Raw genomic sequence first — 23,847 nt, forward strand, 5'->3', positions numbered from 1 at the left:
TGAAAAGTGAAAAATGTTTTTTCAAGCATTTCCATTTCAGTAATCTCATGCACACACAATTTCAATTGCGAGATTATTCTATACATCGCCGAGTTATAATCACTGACTTTTTTAAAATCTTGGTATCTCAATGTATTTCATTCATCCCTGGCGGTCGGAAGTATAACTTCCCTTATATGTTCAAATCTTTCTTTTAATTCCCTTCCACAAAGCCATGTGATCTTTTTCAATTAGATATTCACATTTCAATCCCTCGTCGAGATGTCGACGCAAAAATATCATGGCTTTTGCCTTTTCTTGGGATGTTGATATGCCATTTTCTTTTATGGTCTCATTTAGACCCAATGACTCAATATGCATTTCTACATCGAGAGTCCATGGCATATAATTTTTTCCCGTGATATCAAGAGCAATGAATTCGAGCTTTGCCAAGTTTGACATGGTGGTACTAAAAAAAATTACGATGCATTTTATTAGTTAATTAATATTGCAATACAAAATAATGGATAAACAACAAGTACAAGCATTTGTAAAAATAAAGAAAACACACGAGGAGGATATTCTCAGATAAACACAAGACTCGTGAGTATGATAACCAAAATAACTAAAAATAACCTTGAGAAAGTCATCTTCTTTTTTCTTCGAAAATTTGATGAAGAATGATTTTTAGAGAATATGAGAAAGTTGGAGTGATTGAAAGAGTTTTGTGAGATCATATTTATAGGGCAAAAACTAGCCGTTTTGTTACCGTTTATGACCGTTGGAGTCCAAAAAAAATAAATGTATGTATTTGTATAATTTTATGGTAATAATATGATGTATATAATATTAGTCATGTTTAAATAATTATGTATATCATATCACATTATTATAATATGGTGTCACAAGTTATTTTGTTTAAAAACCTTATAGGCTTTTATACTTGTCGTATTCCTTACCGGGAGTGTGGGATGTCGTCTTAACATCCTCCCAGAATTTATAACAAATTTTTGAAAAATTTATTTTTATTATTTCTGAATAACATTATATTATATATTAAATATATACAATAAATAAATAACAGTAAAATAAATATTATTACTGTTTTCTTCTGTTTTGAAGCTTGGAAAAATATGGAGGACTTTTAGAGTTTCGTGCTGATAACGTGTTATGAAAAAGTAAAAATTTATGGTAGAAAGTAAAAATCTCAAACTCTCAAAATTTACCAAACAACACACTTTATAATATTTTTCTTTCTACTCAATTGTGATTTTCTTCACAAATGAGAGATCTATTTATAGGAAATATTTACAAATAACCCAAAAATAAAATACATCATTACCTACATCATCACACAGAAATTTCTAATTTTACAACTCTTATTTTCAACATTCAAATATTCAACTATTACTTTTTCAACATTCAAATATTATTTTCAACAAATATATATATATATATATATATATATATACATATATATATATTCAACATCAACAACACATATTATAATTTACACAAACGATGACATAAAAAACACATTGTAAATAATAATTTCAACGACATACTGTGTGCATTTAAAGTTAATATTTTCAGCCAACTTGCGTGCGGTTGATAATCTTACAATCAAATTGACATTACACGACGTAGAATCTCCAAAATTGATCACTCTCTTACAATCAAAGAAGGTTATATTTTTAAATAAATATCGATTTTTTAGAATATTTTTTAATATTAAAAAAACATATTTTCTCGTTATAATTAATTTTATCATATTTTTCATCGTCAATTTCTTAATACACCATTTTCAAAAAATAACTATTTTTCATAAACAAATATATATATAAAAATATGATAAAATTAATTATAACGAGAAAATATGTTTTTTTAATATTAAAAAATATTCTAAAAAATCGATATTTATTTAAAAATCCATTAAAAATGCACAATTTAACTTATTATAATTAGAATTTATAAAGCAGGTTCAGAATTTCAAATTTTATGTTCTAAAATTTTTTCTAATAAATATATAATTATTAAAACATACAATAATATGTTATGATCATTAATATATATTTATTTTTTGTTATCATCAAAATTGTATTATTATTTATGATCATCAAAACTAAGAAATCTAATATAATATATAAGAATAATAATAAATATAGTAATATTAAAATGTAAAACTATTAATAAAAATAATGGTTTGTAAGAGTTAAATTAATAATAATATATATAATCATATTAATTATAAAGTAGAAAGAAATTATAGGAATTAAATTATTGATTAAATTAATAATATCATTATAATTAATGAGATATATAATAAAAAATAAAGTTTACAAATTAATAAAAAATGAATTTTTAATATTAATATCATATCAGTATTAATATTATTATATATGTTATTATTATTCATATTCTTATTATTATCAATTTATTTTCGAAATTATTTTATTAATCTGGTCAATATATTTAATATTAATATATTATACTTATTTCTTTTTTTCTTTTTTTTAATTACTATCGATATTATTAATATTTTTTTTAAAATTACCTACTTATTTATTTCTTATTACTATTATTATTTATTTATTATATTTAGGTTAGGTAATTATATTGTATATAGTGGAGATACTTTAGTCATTTCATGCTAATACACAAAATTAATCTATAATGTTAAAATTATACCAAACATCATATATTTTATCACACCATAATTATTTATCCATATACTTCATTTTATAATCCATTTAGTTACTAATCATTTATTTATCACATCACACGTACCAAACGGAACCTTGATGTACTAGGAATATTATGCTTCTAAATATGATTTTTCTGATGTTAACTTAATTTCAGTGCCTAGATATATGTGGTGCATAGATTCTGGTGCAACAACTCGCATCAGTGTGTCTATGCAGGTATGTCTAGATTGCCGAAAACCAAATTGTAAGGCAAATTTTTAATATATGTCAAATTTATGCTAGAATAAATTTTTATTAATTTATTATTATTATTATTATTGTTATTATTATTTATTCATTAAATAAATTTTAACAAAACACCTCAAAATATTTGTGTTGCACAGATTCAATTCATTAAAAAACAACAGTATATATGTCCATCAACAAAAAAAACAACATTATATATGATTAAAAAAGCTACACGATATAAAAATAATGATGATGACAAGAGAAGGGCAGCATACATCTTGCAAGCTTCGGTAGGACGGCCTCGACATAATGAGTCAATCGGGCTTAAAAAATACGAAGCGCAGCATGAGTTGAAGAAATATAATGGAGGCCGAGTTAAATGTTGTTCTGAGGTAGATAGATGGCTTGAGAGCAATGTAAAGTGGAAAAGATACAAAGGAAATATAATTTATGGATTTTTTTATTTAATTTCAAATTCAAATATCATCAAATCTTCTCAATTTTAAAGAAATTTGTTTAAACAGAATAAATCAGAGAAAATCCCGTGAGTTACCCTTGAAAACCCCTTTCTTTTTTAAATTTCAATTAGCAAAACAATTAAACAATGATTTACAAATCCAAATCCCTAGAATCCTACCAAATTATTGATTCCAAACAGTGTGTTAATCTATTTAGGCTGTGTTTGGTTCAAATGATAGGATTACTGAATGATTAACACATAAATGATAAAATATATGATTATTTACATATTTGTATGGTCTGTGCAAATCCTTGTTGTGTTTGGTTAGATTTTTAAGGATCTGATTAACTAATCACTTAACTTTGTACTACCAAAACTACCCTTTCACATATTTGTTTTATTATTAATTTCAGACCAACTTTTGCTACCTATCCTCCCATTTCCTTCGACCAATTTCCTACACACAATATCTTTGAAGAAAACCCTAGGCCACATCAACGTAAATATATCCGCATAGATGTACGAATTCTTGCCGAAAATATGTGGATCGTGATGTGTTCTACGTGAATCAGACATCTGAAAGATTGAAATTGGATTGTGAGGTTCATATTCCATTGAAATCGCAAGAAAACGTAACAGATAACATATTGTACGGAAAGAAATTCGATCTCCAACCTTCTTAGTGGCCGTGAATGTGAGTATTTATGATAAAATCTAATAATTTTTTTTTTTACAACTATTTTTTTCATTCCTGTTCCGTTTTGTATAAATATGTTGACAAATACATTTTTAAGTTTACAACAACCGAAATGGGTTGCAAGTTGTATGGGTGTAGGTTTTGCATATTATTCAACTCCGATTTATCTGTTTTTCGTTCGTTTAGGATTTTATTTTCATGTTCTCTGTCGATTTTGAAAAATAGTTTACTAGTTCTTTGTTTTACTAAATTTGTTGTAGTTTCCAAATAATTAGTTGGGTAAAACTTTATTTTAACGACATATCTGTTGCTATGTAACTCATTCTAAAATTCATTCAGTTAATATTTTCCATAGCTTTCATGGATGTGAAGACACCACCACAATGCGAGTGCGGCAATGGGTATATGCTGTTACGTGAAGCTGGTCAGTATTCAACCCGATCGGGGCAATATTACTTTATATGTCTGGCCGATTTGAAACATCGGAACCGATTTTTTTGGTACGATGAGTATAATGTTGAACAAGTTTATGGGAACAATGAACCATCATCGAAAAATGAAATGGGTTCAAATTCATCACCAAATCCCACTTCTCATTTTACAATTTGTTGGCACACCAAGCATGCAATGCAGCTTGTAGTTCACAATCTTCTACTCTGAAGAATGCCGATACAATTGACACGAAACAACACGTTGAAACGAAGTCGGTTATGGCATCGACCACATCCGGGACACCCAATGATGCAGTGGAGCACACACCTTTATCTGTGGAACAAGTTTGTTGTTGTTTTGGATGCTTTTGCATATTACTTTGTTTAATGATGTTTTTCATGCTTGTTGTTATTATTTCTAAGTAATATGTTGTGTCTAGGTTTATTGTTATGTAATATCGGGGTGCGAAATGGAGAAGACGTTGATTTTTGATATCGTATATGTGATTGACTTCTTGTCTTGTGGTCATTACTTAGTTATTGAATAGAAAAGTCTTTTGTTTTGTAACTCTTTGTTGCTTTCATTCAAATAGTGGTAATACTATACTTCATTTTAGTTTAGATTGTGATGTTGAATATAATCTAGAATCTACTTGCATCATTATATTTGTCTTCTTACCTTCATCAATCAATGTAACTTCAGTAGTAACCCTGAAACGTCTGCTTATTCGTTTTCTTAAAAAGTACTAGAAATTTTTAATTTTTTTAAACCTCACATATATAGCATCGGCCGAATTGCATACACAACCATAAAATATTTTTGACATCATTTTAAAATAAATCAACCAACTAACATTTGAAAAGTATAGCATATACTATAACCTCTAAAAACCACTCATAAATAAAACGTCGTAAAAATATCTTTAACATAACTCAGAATCATAAATCATAACTAGTGCGGAAAACTAGCGTCGGTCCTCGGGTTATGTGCACCTCCAGTCCAGTCAGATCAACCGTCAAGACCACCATTAACATTATCATAATCACCTGCATCAATCACACCTAGTGAGTCTAAAGACTCAACACGTCATATCCTTGATAACGAGTAATACGTAATACAGTTAACATATAACAGCGAAAAATACTTGTACTTAAAATATCATTTTCATGAAGATGCATAAACTTAAACTTAAACATTTTCATGATGCATAAAAACATTTTCATAAAAATATAAACATATTCATATTCATATTCGTATTCATATTCATATGCATATCCATATTCGTATCCATATTCGTATTCGTATTCATATTCATGTTCGTGTTTGTTGAATTCATATCGTGATTATGACTCGTATTTTAAACGTATTGGGCGATGGATCCATCTACATGTAACCACAGTACTGGGCGGCGGGGACACCAGCGACACTCTCACCCGTCAACTGGGCCTTGGCCAACGTATTAACATATTCGTATTCGTATCACGTATTCGTATCCGTATCCAAGGAAACACGATCGTCGGGCTCCCACTGGGACCATAACCCTCACGATATTTCCAACATATTTAGTCACAATCCTTCACATCCTTCAACATGTCATATTCCCATCACTTAATAAAAACATGCCTATAATATCATTTTATTTTTGAAACCAAGCATGCAACATATCTTTTAAATGTCCAATTTAAAGTCATAAAAATCATAGACATTTAAAAAAATCATAACTTAACATATTAAAAATCATAAAAACATAAACATTTTAAAATAAATATTTTAACATCATAAACGTTTAAAAAAAATATTTAAAATAAACGTTTTAACATATTACATCATAAAACATTTAAACATATTAACATCTTAAAAATCCATAAACATTTAAAATTGACATATTAACATATAAAAATTCCATAAACATCCATAACTATTGAAAATAATCATATTATCACATAAAACAGCATTCAGGACACTGCCATGACGTTTACTAATTTCTAGGTGTAAAAAGACCGTTTTACCCCTGGACGTATAATTTATCATTTTTGACATTTTCTTAATTTCATTGACTCTAACTTGTCCCAAATAATTATTTAAGCCTACATGAATTTTCTCATATTTTTATTTAGCCTAAGACGAGGACTTTTAAATAAATTTTAAATGTGACGTATTAATGCATTTTAATCTCGAATTAAACAAAACCTTAATATAAAATTCCCAAATTAAAAACTTAGACTTATAATAATTATTTAATCTTAAACCTAATTTTTCATAATTTTATAAAACATAAAACTAGGCGTTTCAATTAACTCGTTTAATTAGCGTTATCGTGCGACGATTAAATCCCGAATAAATCCAAAACTCAATATTTTGATCCCAAATTTTAAACATAACATTTTTATGATTTATTCCACCCTTCCAAGTCATGATCCACACCCGTGGACCCATGGTTTCAATTTTAGCCTTTTAATTTTCGTTTTTGACACCCTACCGAACACATCGAGCCATCTACTAATTTACTCGAGCCACATCCGAGCCGCCTTGAACCAAAACCTATCCAACCCATCTAGGGGCCCTACTGGCCAAGCCCAGCCCAAAAATCAGCCTTGGCTCGCTCAAAATCGTGCTGGACAGAAGTCCCGTTTGCATGCTTGTGTGCGTGTGTTCGTGTCTTTCTTGAATTGGGTTTCCTAGTTGCCTAGGACTCTTCTAGCCGTCGAATTACTGACCACCCTTGAACCTAACCTTCCCTGGACCATGCCTAGACCAAGCCCAGACCGACCCAAACCCCTGGACGCGAGCAGCCATCTACTGAACACAACAGCAACCTCGCTGGGTAGGAGCTTCCCTCACGTTTCTTGTTCCTGCTCGTGCCCTGCCTGAACCAAACCATACCAGCCCCTGTCCCAACCCTGGACCACCTTCTCTAGACCCTAAATGACCTAGCTTAACCCAGCCCAAGCCCTATGGCCGAGCTCCTTCACCATGCACATGTTGTTGTACCTACGCATCTCTCCCATGCTTCTCGGGTGGAGTCCTAGCTTGCTAGGACTCCTCCCAGCCCTCTTAACTCGGGTCCTAGCCCCTGCCCCAGACCCTTCAAGGACCCTAGCCAAGCGCTGGTCCCTACCAAAGCCAAGCCAAGCATCCAAGTCCATAACCCATGCCCCTCAAACCCCATGCTACCCGATGGCATCCAGCTTGTTCTTATTCACGTTTGCAGCATATTGGGGTAAATTGGGACTCTATAAAACATGTAAAATCAACCCTCAACCCTCAACCCTATCCTAATCATGGCAGCCCCTTTATATCATATTAAACATGATTTTGGATGAAAATACAAGTTTAAAATTGACATATGCCACAAAAACGAAAATTGTTTCATGATGCACTTGTTTTTCATGCAAATTCAATTAAATAAAATACTATGGTGTGATAGATGTTTGAAAGAAAGAATATGACGTGCCTTTGCGTATTTAACGCGCGAAAAACCGTTGACAATTTGCGAAGAACGTACAAGAACCTTGGCTTGAGTTTTCCTTAAGCTATTCCCGAAAATTTGCCTCAATATTTATGTGTGTGTGCCGTGTACTTTTATGAGTTTGGGAGAGCAATTCAGAAAAGTGGCGTGTAGTGTAGGGTTTCAGGGAGGGTTTACATATATTTAAACACTATTTAAATCACCAATTAAGGCTTATGCTTAATAAACAAAGTTTAGGCCCAATAGTGCTTGATTAAAGTTTAATTAGAATCTTAAAATAATTTTGGATACAAAAGTTTGTGAATTAAATGGCCGGGTTGCTAAAAAATTTGAATTTTTGTTAAAAACCAACACCGATAAAATTTACGTCTCGGCGTATAAAATCACCTCAAAACCCCTTATTTTCAAAAATAATAAAAAGCATCACCCTTAATTTAAATAATTTAAAAACAATTAACCAATAAAAATATTTTCTATTTTTTTTTCAGCCCTCGGTCTCCGTTCCTCGATCGCAACTCGAATAACCTTTAAAAATACATTTTAATGCAACAATGTAAAAAAGTATATTTTAAACATGTCAATATGCACAACATAATTAATTAATGCAATTAAAACATTTAATTAAAATACAAGAGAATTTAATAACTCGAGCATGTGGTTCGCGTGGACTTTTAAATTTTCGGGGCGTTACAAGCAATGAAGCAATGGTACGATTACAATAAAAAACACATTCTAAATTTTCAGACGTTTATATTTGAGTTAAATTCAACATAAACTGAATTCAACAACTGGTTGTACATGATTTTCCATAGGGCAGAGGCCAATTAACTGCCAGGGATGAAGGTGCATGATTGTTGATGAGTTGTGCTTCTTCATTGCGATGCAATTGGTGTAAGAATTCAAGTAAACTACAACTTCCATCTAAGGTCAGTCATGTGTCTATGTTGTCTTCACACGTCTCTTGGTTATTTACAAACATGTAGGCAGATTGATGAGATAAGCTTTTAATGCACTTCTGAATAATAATTCATTACTTTCTGTCTCCTTACGTCTGTCTTAATTTTTAATTGTCATACACTGACTTAAAATGAATGTATATGTCATGAGTTTGACCTATATTGCCTACAATATCAAATCAATCATAATTTATATGTTAGAGGATATGACATTAATTTTGGTGGATTTGTGTGTAATAAATGCTTTCTGTTGTGTACAGTGTACTTAAGGGCGTGGTGAAGCATGAATTGCTGCATCCGAAAATAACACAATTCCTTTCTTCTGTAGGCGAAAAAATGTCTGTGACTTTCCCTGGCTACTCTCAAGCTTCTGTTACGAGCAAGTATGTAATACCAGTGGTATCCCTGATATCAGATGAAGAAATCAATGGTACAGATCAACCTCCACAAGCATCAAAGAACAAAAATATGATGGGTATGTCGCCTTCACATTCGTTGAAGAAAACAGCAGGCCGATCAACGAGTTTTGACCATGTCGCCGACATGTACTACAAAGAACTAATGAAGAATTTAACAACAAAGAAACGTGGTTGTATTGCAGACATTAGCTCGAAGAAGAAGCGTGTTGCAACTGATAATTGTGTACCGGTTGTTATTATCAAAACATCGGACAACTCAAGTGGCTAAACATGTTACTTTCTTCCGTAAGTGATGCGGTCTTGTAACCACCTTTTTGTTAATTTTGGATTGTATTATAGTTGTGTATATGTACTCGATGGGTCGGTGGGCAAGACTTGTTTGATTTTGTGGTGTTGCACAATGGGTTGTGTATGAAAAATTTGTAGTACGTTTGATGCTTAAGCTTCATTATTTTGTACTCAACTTATGATGTTTAGCTGTATATGTCAGATAAGTTTGTGTAATTAACAAATTTCCAACCCAACATAACTGAAATTATCATTGTTTTATATCATTAATTAAACGCAAAATTAAAATATGAAAACGCATCGTAAACAATAGTGTGATTGTTTTACCTTACTTAACAAATTTGGTACCCTTATGAAACTTACAAATACCACTTGATCAGAAGTTAATTGACAACAACAAATGAGTCAACAAAATTCATGGAAAGTTTGACATGCACACAAGTTCATTATTTCCAAAACATGACTGCATGGAAAATTAATATTAACCCAAAAGTGCCTCATGTAAAGGCATAGCTTCAACCTCATCTTAGCAACTGTCTCGCTAAGCTCAATCTTCTTGCATCACCCAAACGCAAAAATAGTGATAACTTGGCAGGGTTGTCCACCAATAACTCGATAACAATAACTTTCTCGTCTTCGCTCAACTCGGGAATTGTTTCCATGACCTTTAACACGTTGTCTTGTGCATTGCGCATCTTCTCATCTTCTGCATCTTTTTCAGTTGCCAATTGTTTGATAAGGTCCGTCATTGTATCTTTCGTGATGACGGCGAAATTATTTATGGCTTCCACTATCGCATCATCATCATCATCCACCTACTTCCGTTTCTTACCCTTCGACTTTGCATTTGATGTGGGTCGCGAGGATGGTGTTTGAGACACAGACATTGACTCAGCACCTCCCTCGTCAACAGAAAACAATTCCTCAAGGCTCATACCTATATTGTTTGGTATTTCAGGTGTCATTGTAAGGACCTCTTGAACTGCTACAGTAAAATGTTCAGCTTTGTCTCCGATAGCCCGATCATTACCAAATATTTCGCACCAATCATGGTAATACATCCACCTTTTGTGTCTCATTTATCGTGCATTGTTGTCTACCTAACAATTTTATAAACAATACACTGAGCAATCAACTTTTTGTAAAGAAGAAAAGTGGAGAATATGTCGAACAAAAAATAAACCTTAATTGTTGCTTCCCATATGTCGTTCGAAGCTTCAATGATCTTCTCTGTGTCGTTCCATCCAACACCACTTTTACTTAATATTGTCACCAAAGATCCATACAATTTCTTCCAGACATGCACTTTGGAGTTAATATGTGGGTTGCCACGCAAGTTTGTGTTAGGGAATGCAACTTTCATATGATTTTCAAGAAAAGATAAATAGTCTGGCCGAAATCCATTGCCGCTCTTCCAACCTTCTGTGGAAGCCTCTTTCAGTGCTTGTATCAGACACTCTTCTTCACGTTCACTTCAAGTACGTCTTGTCTTATCTGTTTTTTTCGCTTTTCCAACACAACTCTCCGAAGTTGCTCCACTTTCCATAATTAGGATGTTGCCACTGCCGTTGTCCTATTACTGCAAATAATACAGACCACTAGTTAAACATGTAAGAAGAAGCTCACTAACTGACAAGCACATTTTGTAACAACGTAGAAAACAACATTATCAAGGTAGAATTAATCAAAACAAACTAACATAAAATGCAATCATGTTTTCAACATTTAAAAGTAATGAACATCAAATGCCACAAGTACATTTCCTCAAGAGTTCAAACGAAATAACTACACAAATCCAAATATTTTAGTTCAAATTGTTCCACATCGACATTGTGAGGTTCTTCCTCCACGTATCCCATTCATCCGATGATTCTAAGTTGTTGATGAAATCATCTTGTGTCTCATTGGCCGGACTTACTACATCATCATTCAATTCCTCAATTGGATCATCGGGCATTTCAAACCTGATGAAGTTATGCAACAACATACATGCCATTATGATTCTGTTTTGTGTCTCCAATGGATAGAACGAAGGACTTCGAAGTATGGCCCATCTTTTTTTTCAACAAACCGAAGGCTCTTTTGATTATGTTTTGGGCTTGCGCTTGTCTCCAATTAAATAATTCTTTATAATTTTGTGGGCCATTTGCACGGTTTCCCCAAGCATCCCTATGATATCGTACTCGCCTGTACGGAGTTAAGAATCCCTCAACATTGGCATATCCATTGTCACATAGGTAATAACAACCTGAAAAACATAAATTTGTTAATATGTCATTGACATTATGTAAGCATTAAATTTATGAAGAAATAATTCACAATGTCTGCAACCAATCTTTATAAAATAAAACTCACGCGTAACAGTTAATAATAAAAAATAATAGTAACAAAACCTCTTGGAATTTTCATTGTCTCGTCCCGAGTCAATGCATCTTTAAGAACTCTAGCATCTGCTGCAGATCCTTCCCACCCTGTAAGTGCATATATGAACTTCATGTCCCGGTCGCATACCCCAAGAACTTTGACTGCAATAGTATTTTTTCTTGTTCTATATCATGTCGTGTCCATGGTAGGTACATGTACACTTATATACATTCCGTCCAAAGCACCAAGACATCCCTGTACAATTTAAGAATAATAAGTTAATATCAATGTAACTTTCACAATGTTTATACATGAGTAGTTCAAATGTGTAATTTTTACAAGTAATTAACAAGAGCTTGAGCTTACCTTGAACCATTTCCAAGTTTCGTTGGTGCTAGCATCATCGACAGGGGATGGTTTCACCAGTAGTATAGGATGTAACATGAGAATTGATCGGAGCACTTGATGGAAATGGGTGCTGATTGTATGGCCTACTACGTATGTAGTCATGACCAACAAGTCGAGTTTTCTTGTGATGTGCCAATATGGACAGAAACATGGTGACCTTCTCTTCAATACGAACATATGTAGACTTGACTAGTCCTCTTAGTGAGCAAGTAACACAATCGTGCAAATGCATTCCTATTCATTCTCGAGTTCACCACACATTGAACATCACCAATTTCAATAATATGGTTCAAATGGTTCATTTGTGCATTTATTCTTTGTGTCATGCTAAAGGAGACTGTTGTTCTACGCGTGTTGCGAAGTCGTTTCGCACGTAACTTCATTCGATTTCGTCTCAAGAGTAACATAATCAAGAAGGATCGACACATGATTTGGTGAAGCGTCACAAAAAATAGAATGCGTGTACGCATAATGGTCATATATCGAAGATTTTACAAAAAAAATTATCCATTTAAAATGTGTTCAAAAATGAATTTAGATACACCTAATAGAATTTCATATATTGTAAACAAAGACAGCACTGTAGGGTGGACAACAAATTTCTTGTTTTTCAAGGGTTATTCAAAAAACATCAAAATATATTTCAAAATAAATTTTAGTTCACTAACAAACGTTTATTTTTGTTTACTATTAACAAAAACATCACTGTCTAAAAATCGATTACTACACGCACAACTACCACAGTGTCTTGAGTAATAAGTTGAAGAAATATTATTCAGATTTGGTTTTCGATTGTAATGAGATAACATTGAAGGTTACGAAAAACAAAATGGGCAGAAGAATAATATTGCAAAGGAAAGATACAACGGTTTTGTCAAACACAGAAAATACAAACAAAAAACAAGACAAGATTGAATTAAAATATGTCAGCCCAAACTACAAGAAAGCATTTTTTTTGCAGAATCCATAAACACAAAGAAATGTCATTTACCGACACAGTGAGAGCCTCCTCGGATTTATGCAAAATTTCGAAAATTACATCCGAAAATTTAAACTTACAAAACTTAATTTTGACAACAGATTATGCAAATTCAAGTGCGAAACAATGAATTTAAACAATAAAATAACCTGATTTCGGAAGATTTCACCGAAGACAGCAAATACCTAAGCCACTCTTCTTTCTTCCTTCGTACGTTGTTTTATAGTTGGCCGAAAACTCTTTTCTTGGGCTTTGTGGTTGGAAGAAAGGATATTATATTAAAAGCCAAGTTTGATAGAAAGAAAGACTATTAATAATGGGTTGTGGTATGAGTTTATTAAAACAGGCTAGTGCAAGATAGTCCATTGAACAGTTGATTGGATGGGGTTTAATTAAAAATGAACAAAACATTGGATAATCATGGATAAAATAACACAAACCTACTTAATCCATGCTATCAAACACATCCTTAGGGAGTTAATCTATAATATATACTAGTTACTCTGCACACGCGATGCGTGTGTATACAGTTTTTTTATCATTATCGATGTGTAAAAGTGAAATTTGACAAATTATTGATGGATTAAATTGATATTTGAATTGTTGAAATAAAAAAATAAAAGTCTGTGTTGAAATTTAAAAAAAAAAACAAAAAACAAAACTGTAATATTAGCATCATATAAGTGTGAGACCCTTAGAATAATGAGGATATCAAAATATTTAATTTAATATTTACCTTTCTTATCATACTAAGAACTTATCAAATCACTCCATATTTTACATAGAAAAAAATATAAACAAAACTTCTATTTTAAATCAAACAACTCTTCGAAATTGAAAATAATTTTTTGTTAACTGTTTAATATTATTTAATCAAATTAAAAATAATAATAACACATACACTGTGTGTACATCTTTATTGAGTATATCTTTTGTGAGACAGTCTCACGAATCTTTATTTGTGAGACGGGTCAACCCTACCGATATCCACAATAAAAAGTAATATTCTTAGCATAAAAAGTAATACTTTTTCATGGATGACCCAAATCAGAAATCCGTCTTACAAAATACGAGCCGTGAGACCGTCTCACACAAGTTTTTGCCTCTTTTATTAGTACAAAGAGAGTGTAAAAAAACTTCGATTGGGAAAGAGACCGAGTGCAAATTATGTTTGAACTAGTGCAACGACGCACGCGTTGCGTGCTTGTATAATATATTTTATAATTCATTTGATTTATATTTACATGAGGAACAAAATATAATTAGAAGAAATAGTGAGGGACCACAGTGTAATTTTGATATATAAATTAAAATATAAATTGGAAAATAAAAGAATAAAAAAATGACCTGAGTAAAAATTGAACCTACAACCTAAACCTCAGGAAACAATGACTCTATCCACTGAACTACGTATAACATACATTAAAATTTTAACATTTTATTAATATGTAATTATTAAAACAGAACATGATAATAAATTTAGTTACTCTAAATATCTCAAACTTAATAAAATAATATAGAATATTACAGAAGAATAGATTTATTGATTTTATGACCATTTATCCAAAATAAAACCGTTATTTTATTATTATTATTTTAAAAAATTAGACTGTACTAAAAATAGTAAAATAACTAATTAATTTTAAATATTACCAAGGAGATCCCGCATTATAGGACAGTGACATGGGCAAATGACCCAATCAGGAATCTCTCTCCATTTCTAGCAACGCTTCAATTTACATCGGATTGAGAATTAAGAAGATGATGTCAATGGAGGGGATGATGGAGGGAGGGGTGTTGGATGATATAATCGGGCGGTTGCTTGAAGGGAAAGAGGGGAAACAGGTTCAGCTTTCGGAGACGGAGATTCGCCAACTATGCGTCTCGGCCCGCCAAATCTTCCTATCTCAGCCTTGTCTGCTTCAGCTAAGGGCGCCGATCAGAATCTGTGGTATCCTGTTTTCTTTTCTTATTCGGCCCTTTTCGTTTGATTGATTTCTATTCTTAATTCATAAATTAATTGACTTGTTAGCTTATTTGTTTATGTTGGGATATATTCCGTTTTTGGGAAATATTTAAAGAAGAATTTTGTATAATAATGTGGATATTGGTTCCGGAATTTGATTTAGAGGATTGACGATATGCTTTTGATGTTGGAGATTTGAAGGATGTTGGTTTGTTGGGGAAGAAATTTGATGGCGTTGTTCAGTGTCGTAAATTGCGATATCTGATTCTTTGTTGACATATGAGTTGGTCAATCTAGATAAGTTTCATTTGGGTTAACAATCAAATAAATTTATGTTTGATAACTTAATTTTCCTTTTCGTTTGCTTTTATGATGATGGTACAAAATATTTTTCCCAGTCATTTTCAGTAATAATGTAGGAACTAGGAATATTAGATCAAAGACGAGTATAGTTGGCATATGGAAAGAAAAACCAGTTTTCTGGGTCGAAACTTGTCTACCAGTCGTTTTATGAAGGGAAAAAGTATACCTGAAATTCTTTTTTGCTTCTGTAGATAGGAATTGAAGCTGTCAATGTCAAAAAATCTTGCATGCATATCGAACATTGGAAAACTTTTTGGTGATGTTTCGAGGATAAGAGCAGGCTAAGAAATATAGAAAATAGTGTTTTCTATAGATAGGTTCTCATGACCAGCGACTAATGTGGATAGTTTTCTTAATAGATTGATTTATACTTGACTGGTCGATAGTGTGTTCTGATTCAGCCTAGTGTGAAATTATAAATTTTCTTTGAAAATATTAATAAGTACTTATAATTTTTTTCTGGGAGAATTCTTTTTGAATTTCTACGACCTTATCTTTCTCAGACTGATGCATAGATGATAACTTTCATGTGTGATTTATGAATACATGACAGTGTGAATAATTTCTTATTGGTACCTAGAGCATTTTTGAGGGGTCAAATGACTGCTAAAATATAATTATCGACACTCGTTTGATAAACAACTTTCTTTTAACGTGAATTCATAAGTTTTTATGTTGCCCTGTTCATTGACACTGATTTCATGGAAACGTGTGAATTCTTCTAGCTTTGATTCAGATACAAGGATTTTATGGATTTGAATTTCAAACCCTTAATACTATCTACTTAATTTGGTTGGGTTATTTTTAGTTCAATGGGTTTTGAATCCCTCAACTTAAATTTTAAGTTATTTTTTCAAACAAACCTAAAGATTTCGAATTCTAAAATATAGAGATATTTCAAATTAAGTTTTCAAATCTATTATTGGGACGTTTTCTTTCCATCCAAAAGCTGTCTTAGAAATGCATTTGTGATACTTGACGAGCGACGTTTCTTCCGGTTTTTTATGTTCAAATCTAGAGATTTGGAAGTTTTCAGCTTCTATTTGATTCTTTCTAGGTTTAATGTACTTGATAAAGTAATCATACTATGACATTGATAATCATCTCCACAGCCTGAGTCAATTCTCACCTTTGATTCCTTTAATTTTTTCGTTACGGTTATGATTGCAATATTTTCTTGCAGGTGACATACATGGTCAGTATCAAGATCTGTTGAGGCTATTTGAGTATGGTGCGTTTCCCCCTGCTGCAAATTATTTATTCCTTGGAGATTATGTTGATCGGGGAAAGCAGAGTCTTGAGACGATATGCTTGTTGTTGGCTTACAAGATAAAGTACCCTGACAAAATTTTTCTTTTAAGAGGCAACCACGAAGATGCCAAAATCAACCGTATTTATGGATTCTATGACGAGTGCAAGAGGAGATTCAACGTTCGACTTTGGAAGATATTCACCGAGTGCTTTAACTGTTTACCTGTTTCGGCACTCATTGATGAAAAGATACTTTGCATGCACGGAGGAATTTCCCCGGAGCTAAAACAGTTGGATCAGATAAACGATATTCAAAGGCCCACCGACATTCCTGACAGTGGGCTGCTATGTGATTTGCTTTGGTCTGATCCTGATCCTCGGATACGTGGTTGGTCTGATAGTGATAGAGGGGTTTCTTGTACATTTGGGCAAGATGCAGTAGCTGAGTTTTTGGAAAAAAATGACTTAGACTTGATTTGCCGTGGCCATCAGGTATATTTATATTTTTTCCTTGCTTGTTTTTATTTCATAGCAGCCGACTTTTGGTTTTATATATATTTTTTATATTAAGTCAATCTCTTAAAAGAATATTTACAAACACATGAAATTTTAACTACAGGTGGTGGAGGATGGATATGAATTTTTTGCTAAGAGAAGACTCGTTACAATATTTTCGGCTCCCAACTACGGTGGAGAGTTTGACAACGTTGGGGCTCTTTTGAGTGTTGACGAGTCACTAATATGTTCTTTTGAGATACTAAAACCTGCAGCAACCAGTTCGAAAATTCCTCTGAAAAAGGTATGTAACTGCATCTGAATTCATCCTTCTGTCTGGCTTTCATTTGCACTCTCCCATATGTTATGCATATATTGTGCTGCTTAAATGAGTATTCGATTGTTAAATTATGAAGGTCATCCTTATTGACATTTCTTTTTCATTGTTTTTGTTGACAAGCCTCCGAAAATCGGGTCCTTCTAAAATGATGGAAAATATATTTCATTCTTACCGTTTATCTGCCAAGGTGTCCATGAAGAAAGTGCCTTCCTCAGATTGCTTAGCAACCTCTCCGCTGCTTTGAAGCACGAGGGTATATCTCTATTAGATTTTCAAGAATTACGATGTAAATTTTGAGGAGGAACAAGGTGTTTGATATGAAAATACTGTTTGTTTTTGTTTATTTGTTTTAGCATAATTTGTACTTAACTTTACAAGTATTGATGCGTTCTCTGATACAATCATTTTGTACAATCACCCAGAGGCCCCAAAATATCCCCCACAATGATGCATGATACGTGAAAACATTGTCATATACAACTTTGGACACAATTCACAAACAAAAACAAAAAGTTGTAATTTGGATTGTAAAATAAAAAAAGTGAAAACATTTTTGATCTCGTATATTTATTAATTTTTTAAAATTTTGGTAATTTATATTATGTGATGTATTTTGAGTAATCATAGTAGCGTCGTGTGTGCAACTGAGAAAACTATTTCCCTTAAACCACAACTCATACTATGAAAAAATATTCCTTGCATTATTAAATCCTACGTCTCTCAAAACTACACCCAACTTCACTACCTGAAGAGTCCCGTGGGGTCGGTAACAAGTCAAAGTACAACACTAGTACGTAAAGCTTCTATGTTGTTTTGGGTCAAATGACTAACGGTATATAATAATAATTGTAGACTATTTCACTCGATAAGTGATAACCACTGGAAAATCCAAGGGAGAGTTGTTCAATGACTAATCTAATAAGCTTAGACATCTCAAGGCTCATACAAATGAAAACGTCGTGTTAACATGAAACATGATAGTCTCGAACTCGAGCGGCATTTATACTTATTTTAGGAGGCTGAATCGACTAGGAATGGTAATCTAGTATATTTAAGGTCTTTATCTATACAACTAGCATGATATGCAGATAATGTAATGAAACAATTTTTCAAAACGTAAAATATTATTAAAACCAGGAATTTTTATTTTACAAGATGCTAGGATCGGTTGTGAGAGGAAAAGTGTTTAGAAGAGAGGTTGAATAAACACTTGACAATTTTCACAAACTCTTCGAAGAATGAATCAGTTTGGTGACAAACTGAATACTGGAATCTTGTTTTTCAATGTCAATCAGTTAATTGATGAAAGTGAGGAAATAAACTGACTGACAGATATAATAAAAATGGAAATAAGGGGACACAAGATTTATGGATGTTCGAAAATTTCAAACACTCCTACGTCAGCCCTTCTATCTCGAAGATATGATATTCACTAAAAGGCTTTTATCTATACACTAATTTTTACAAACCCACTTTTTTTTGGACTTAACAATGCCAAAACTGAAACTCTTAGTTTCAATATAACTATCAGTACTCAACTGACACGTAATTACTTAGCACAACTGATCTTTACAAGAACAAATAATACAGTAGTAAGTTTGTGTTTTTAAGCTCGAAATATAGCCTTGAATGCTATGAATATTAAGTGTGAGCTTTTGAGAGATTTGTAACATTGAGTTTTTTCTTGATAACTTATTGCTTGATTTCAGGATTACAGATATTTCTCGAAAAATCTCACATTGTGCTCAGCTGATCTTCTCGACTATTTATAGGCTTGCTTCCAACGGTAACAATAAATCCATTTGAAACTTTATATCCATTGTACAGCCACATCAACATTCTTCTGACAATCGTACACTATAGCTTTTCTGATATGCAGAGTTCCCACTATGTGTTGCAGTCTGCTCTTGTATAGTTGTCGGTTGGTAGCTACTTTTCTTAACTGATGACGTGTCAAACTGATATATCAGTTGACAAAGCCGATAAGATACAACTTATTGTAGTTAAGCTGATCAGTTCGAACTGATCATCCAGTTGACTACGAAGTTCAGTTAGTTTGATTCAGTTGCCTTAAGTTTGCATTAAACTTCAATTCGGGCAACTGTCAGTTTACGATTTGTTTTAGTTCAGTTACACTCAGTTTTCTTGATCAGTTGTTCATCCTTTTCACGCTCAGTTTGTCAAACTCCGAAATTAAATTTCCAACAATTTCCCCCTGTTTGGTGTTTGACAAAACTTTATTATATAAGAACTGATCAAACTGAACTCTTCGTAGATAAAATAATCTTAATCTTTTATTAACAACTCTTTCAATGTACAGATTCGTACAAAGAAAGAAATAATAAAAGAATCTTCTTCTACTGGCTAAAATCCTCAAAATCTGCTAAATTTTCTCAACTGAATTCGAAGACTGTCTTTTTAACTGATCTAGACTTCATCAATACTTAGCTCGTTTGTCAGCTGGTCCTTGATCAATCAGTTGACTTGGTCTTTTCTTGGATAGTTTCTGCTGATCTTTGACCTCTTCCCCCTTTTTGTCAAACTCACCAACTTTGCTTAATAAAGCACGAACTTTCGAAGTGACATTAGATATGACATTCATTATTTGTTCTTGCATTTGATCCATTCTCTTTGTTACGACAGTTTCCAAGAATTAAATGCGATTCTTGAACATGTTTTGAGTTTGGAAATGTGCTTGAACTGTCACTCGGTCTCTCTTTAATTGATCTAATTAGAGAAATAGAGAAGTAATATCCTTTGTGACATGTTGCAGGTTCTTCATTTTGGTCTCCTTCATAGAATCAATCTTCAAGGTATGTAGAAGTTGAGTTGGCTTGATGTTGGAAATAGAAGATATTAAATGGACAAGGTTGGACTGAATATCTTCTATCATTGAATCAGTTGTCATTGGTCTTTCCTCATACGACAGATCTGGAGCCAACTGCAACGGCTCAAAACTCAAAACATGCGAAGGGTTTGCTATATACTTCCTCAGCATTGAGACGTGGAATACGTTGTGTATTACTGGCAGATTCGGCGGTAGGGCTACACGATAGGCTAGTGTCCCAACTCTATCAAGAATTTCGAAAGGTCCAATGAATCTCGGACTCAGCTTACCTCTCTTCCCAAAACGCATAACACCCTTCATATGTGCTATCTTCACGAAGACGTGATCTCCTACAACAAATTCGAGATCTCTCCTTCTCTTGTCAGTATAACTCTTTTGACGACTCTGGGAGATCTTCATCATGTCTCAGATCTTGACCACCACATCTGCAGTCTGCTGAACGATCTCTGGACCAAGTTCTGATCTCTCACCAACTTCATCCCAATGAATCGATGATCTGCACTTCCTTCCATACAGTGCTTCGTAGGGAGCCATATCTATAGATGATTGAAAACTGTTGTTGTAGGTAAACTCCACTAAAGGTAGTTTTGATTCCCAATTCCCATGGAAATCGATCACACAAGCTCGCAACAGATCTTACAATATCAGAATCGCACGCTCAAACTGGACATCTGTCAGAGGGTGGAACGCCGTACTGAATAGCAACTTCGTTCCCATAGCTGCATGTAAACTCTTCCAAAAGGACGATGTAAATCTTGGGTCCCTGTCGGACAAAATAGAAACTGTGATCCCATGCAGTCGGACTATCTCCCTGATATAGAGCTCTGCATACTGATTCATGGAGAAATTCGTCTTCACCGGTAAGAAATGTGATGACTTAGTAAGTCGATCCACTATAACCCAAATGACATTGGATCATCTGACTGACCTCAGCAAACCAACAAGGAAATCCATGGTGATATTCTCCCATTTCCATTCGGGGATAGGGAGCGGCTTAAGCATTCCTGCTGGCCTCTGATGCTATGCTTTCACTTGCTGACAAGTGAGACATTCGGACACAAATCGACGGACGTCTTGCTTCATACCTAGCCACCAATACAGTATTTGCAAGTCCTTGTACATCTTGGTACCTCCAGGATGGATGGAATACGGAGATGTATGTGCCTTTGACAATATATCCTCTCTGATCGAATCAACATTAGGCACCCACATCTTTCCTCTGTATGTCACAATATCATCAGACATTGTGTAGAGTACACTGCCATTGGCTTCATCTTCCAGTCTCCATTTCTGTAACTGCTCATCCGAAGGCTGACCTCTACGGATTCGGTCTAACAAATAAGAATGGACTATCAGATTAGACAGCTTAGGAGCTCTGCCCTTATGACAAACTTCCATACCAAACCTCTGAATCTATGACTAAAGAGATCTCTGCGTTGACAGCTGTGCTACGACTGCAACTTTTCTGCTCAAATCATCTGCCACAACATTAGCTTTCCCTGGATGGTAGCTAATTTAACAATCATAGTCTTTTACTAACTCTAACCACCGTCTTTGTCTCATGTTCAGTTATTTCTTTGTGAAGAAATACTTGAGACTCTTGTGATCAGTGAATATCTAGCATTTCTTGTCGTACAAGTAATGTCTCCAAATCTTCAACGCAAAGACAACGACAGATAACTCGAGATTATGAGTCGGATAATTCTTTTCATGCACTTTCAACTGTCTGGAGGCATAAGCTATAACCCGACCATGCTGCATCAATATTGTGCCTAAACCGAGCTTAGAGGTATCGGTGTATAGCGCAAAATTGTCTTGCCCTGATGGCATGGCTAACACTGGCGTTGTGATAAGAGATTGCTTCAAAATATCAAAATTCTTCTGACACTCATCACTCCAAACGAATTTAGCATTCTTCTTAGTCAATGAAGTAAGTGGCACTGCAATCGAGGAAAACCACTGAATAAATTTTTTGTAGCCTGCCAAGCCTAGGAAACTACGGATCTCTGACGTGTTCTTCAACTCAACCCATTTCTAAAATGCTGCCTCCTTAGCTGGATCCACCACAATGCCACTGCTAGATATTATATGACCCAAAAGTGCTAATTTCTCCAACCAAAATTCACACTTACTGAATTTTGCAAACAACTTGAGACTCTGCAAGACCTGCAAAACTGTGCTCCTCATGGCTCTTCGAGTAGATAAGAATGTCGTCAATGAACACTTTGACGAACTGATCTAGGTAGGGCTGAATATACTCGATTCATGAGGTCCATAAAAATTGCTGTAGCATTCGTCAGTCCAAACGGCATCACTAAGAATTCTTAGTGCCCATATCTGGTTCTGAAGGCTGTCTTATGAACATCTGCATCTCTTACCTTCAATTGATGATACCCAGATCATAGATTTATCTTTGAGAACACTGTAGCTCCCTGCAACTGATCGAACAAGTCCTCGATCCTTGGTAGTGGGTATTTATTCTTGATAATTACTTTGTTCAGTTCTCGGTAATCGATACACAACCTCATGCTCCCATCTTTCTTCTTTACGAAGAGCACAAGTGTGCCCCATGGTGAGAAACTAGGGCGGATGAATTCTTTATCTAGGAGTTCCTGAATTTGCTGTTTGAGCTCTAACATCTCAGCTGGAGCTAAACGGTACGGTGCCTTAGAGATTGGCACGGTGCCTGGCACAAGGTCAATGGCAAACTCCATTTCTCTCTCTGGTGGAAGGCCTGCGACTTCATTAGGAAAAACGTCGGGAAAATCTCTGACTACTGGTACATCAGATATCGAAGAAGTGGGTACGTCAGGTGCGAAAATAATACTGGCCAAAAAAGCCTGACACCCCTTATGAATAAGTCTCTGTGCCTGCAAGAAAGAGATCATGCGAGGGAAACTCCTCCATCTATCCGGCTCAAAGAGAAATTGCTCCATGCCCAACGGTCTTACCAACACTGATCTTTTCTGAAAGTCAATAAGAAATATGTTCTTCGTTAGCCAGTCCATTCCCAATATAATGTCAAACTCTGGCATCGGCAACACTATCAGATCGGAATACACTAGGGTGGCCCTGCAGTTCAAGATCAATATCTCTGACCACGCTAGTAGATGATAACTCTTTCCCTGATGGGACTTTCATTGAGTAGTTCACGTCGAGTCCAATGGACTGGACTTTCAAATGATTAGTCAACGTCTCTG

The 23,847-nt window shown here is 33.9% G+C and overlaps 1 protein-coding gene and 1 long non-coding RNA gene across 3 annotated transcripts; one reads left to right on the forward strand and one right to left on the reverse strand.

Annotated features, from left to right (window-relative positions):
- Positions 1-11,386: 11,386 nt before the first annotated feature.
- On the reverse strand, positions 11,387-12,508 carry LOC142554831 (uncharacterized). Its single transcript, XR_012822217.1, has 3 exons — positions 12,364-12,508; positions 12,027-12,252; positions 11,387-11,881 (listed from the first exon to the last, which is right to left on the reverse strand). It is a non-coding gene; the product is annotated as an uncharacterized LOC142554831 (long non-coding RNA).
- A 2,547-nt stretch (positions 12,509-15,055) lies between these two features.
- On the forward strand, positions 15,056-18,213 carry LOC142553819 (serine/threonine-protein phosphatase PP1 isozyme 9-like). Of its 2 annotated transcripts, XM_075664322.1 has the most exons (5): positions 15,056-15,335; positions 16,897-16,944; positions 17,077-17,456; positions 17,584-17,763; positions 17,920-18,213. In XM_075664322.1, exons 1-5 carry the CDS (start codon positions 15,146-15,148, stop codon positions 17,941-17,943), a joined length of 822 nt encoding a protein of 273 aa, XP_075520437.1. In that variant the 5' UTR covers positions 15,056-15,145; the 3' UTR covers positions 17,944-18,213. The 2 variants fall into 2 exon arrangements, with proteins under 2 accessions (XP_075520437.1, XP_075520436.1); XM_075664321.1 differs by having other exon boundaries at positions 15,059-15,335; positions 16,897-17,456.
- Positions 18,214-23,847: the final 5,634 nt, after the last annotated feature.

This window comes from Primulina tabacum, chromosome 8, assembly GCF_025594145.1.
Source record: "Primulina tabacum isolate GXHZ01 chromosome 8, ASM2559414v2, whole genome shotgun sequence".
Classification (NCBI taxonomy): Eukaryota; Viridiplantae; Streptophyta; class Magnoliopsida; order Lamiales; family Gesneriaceae; genus Primulina; species Primulina tabacum.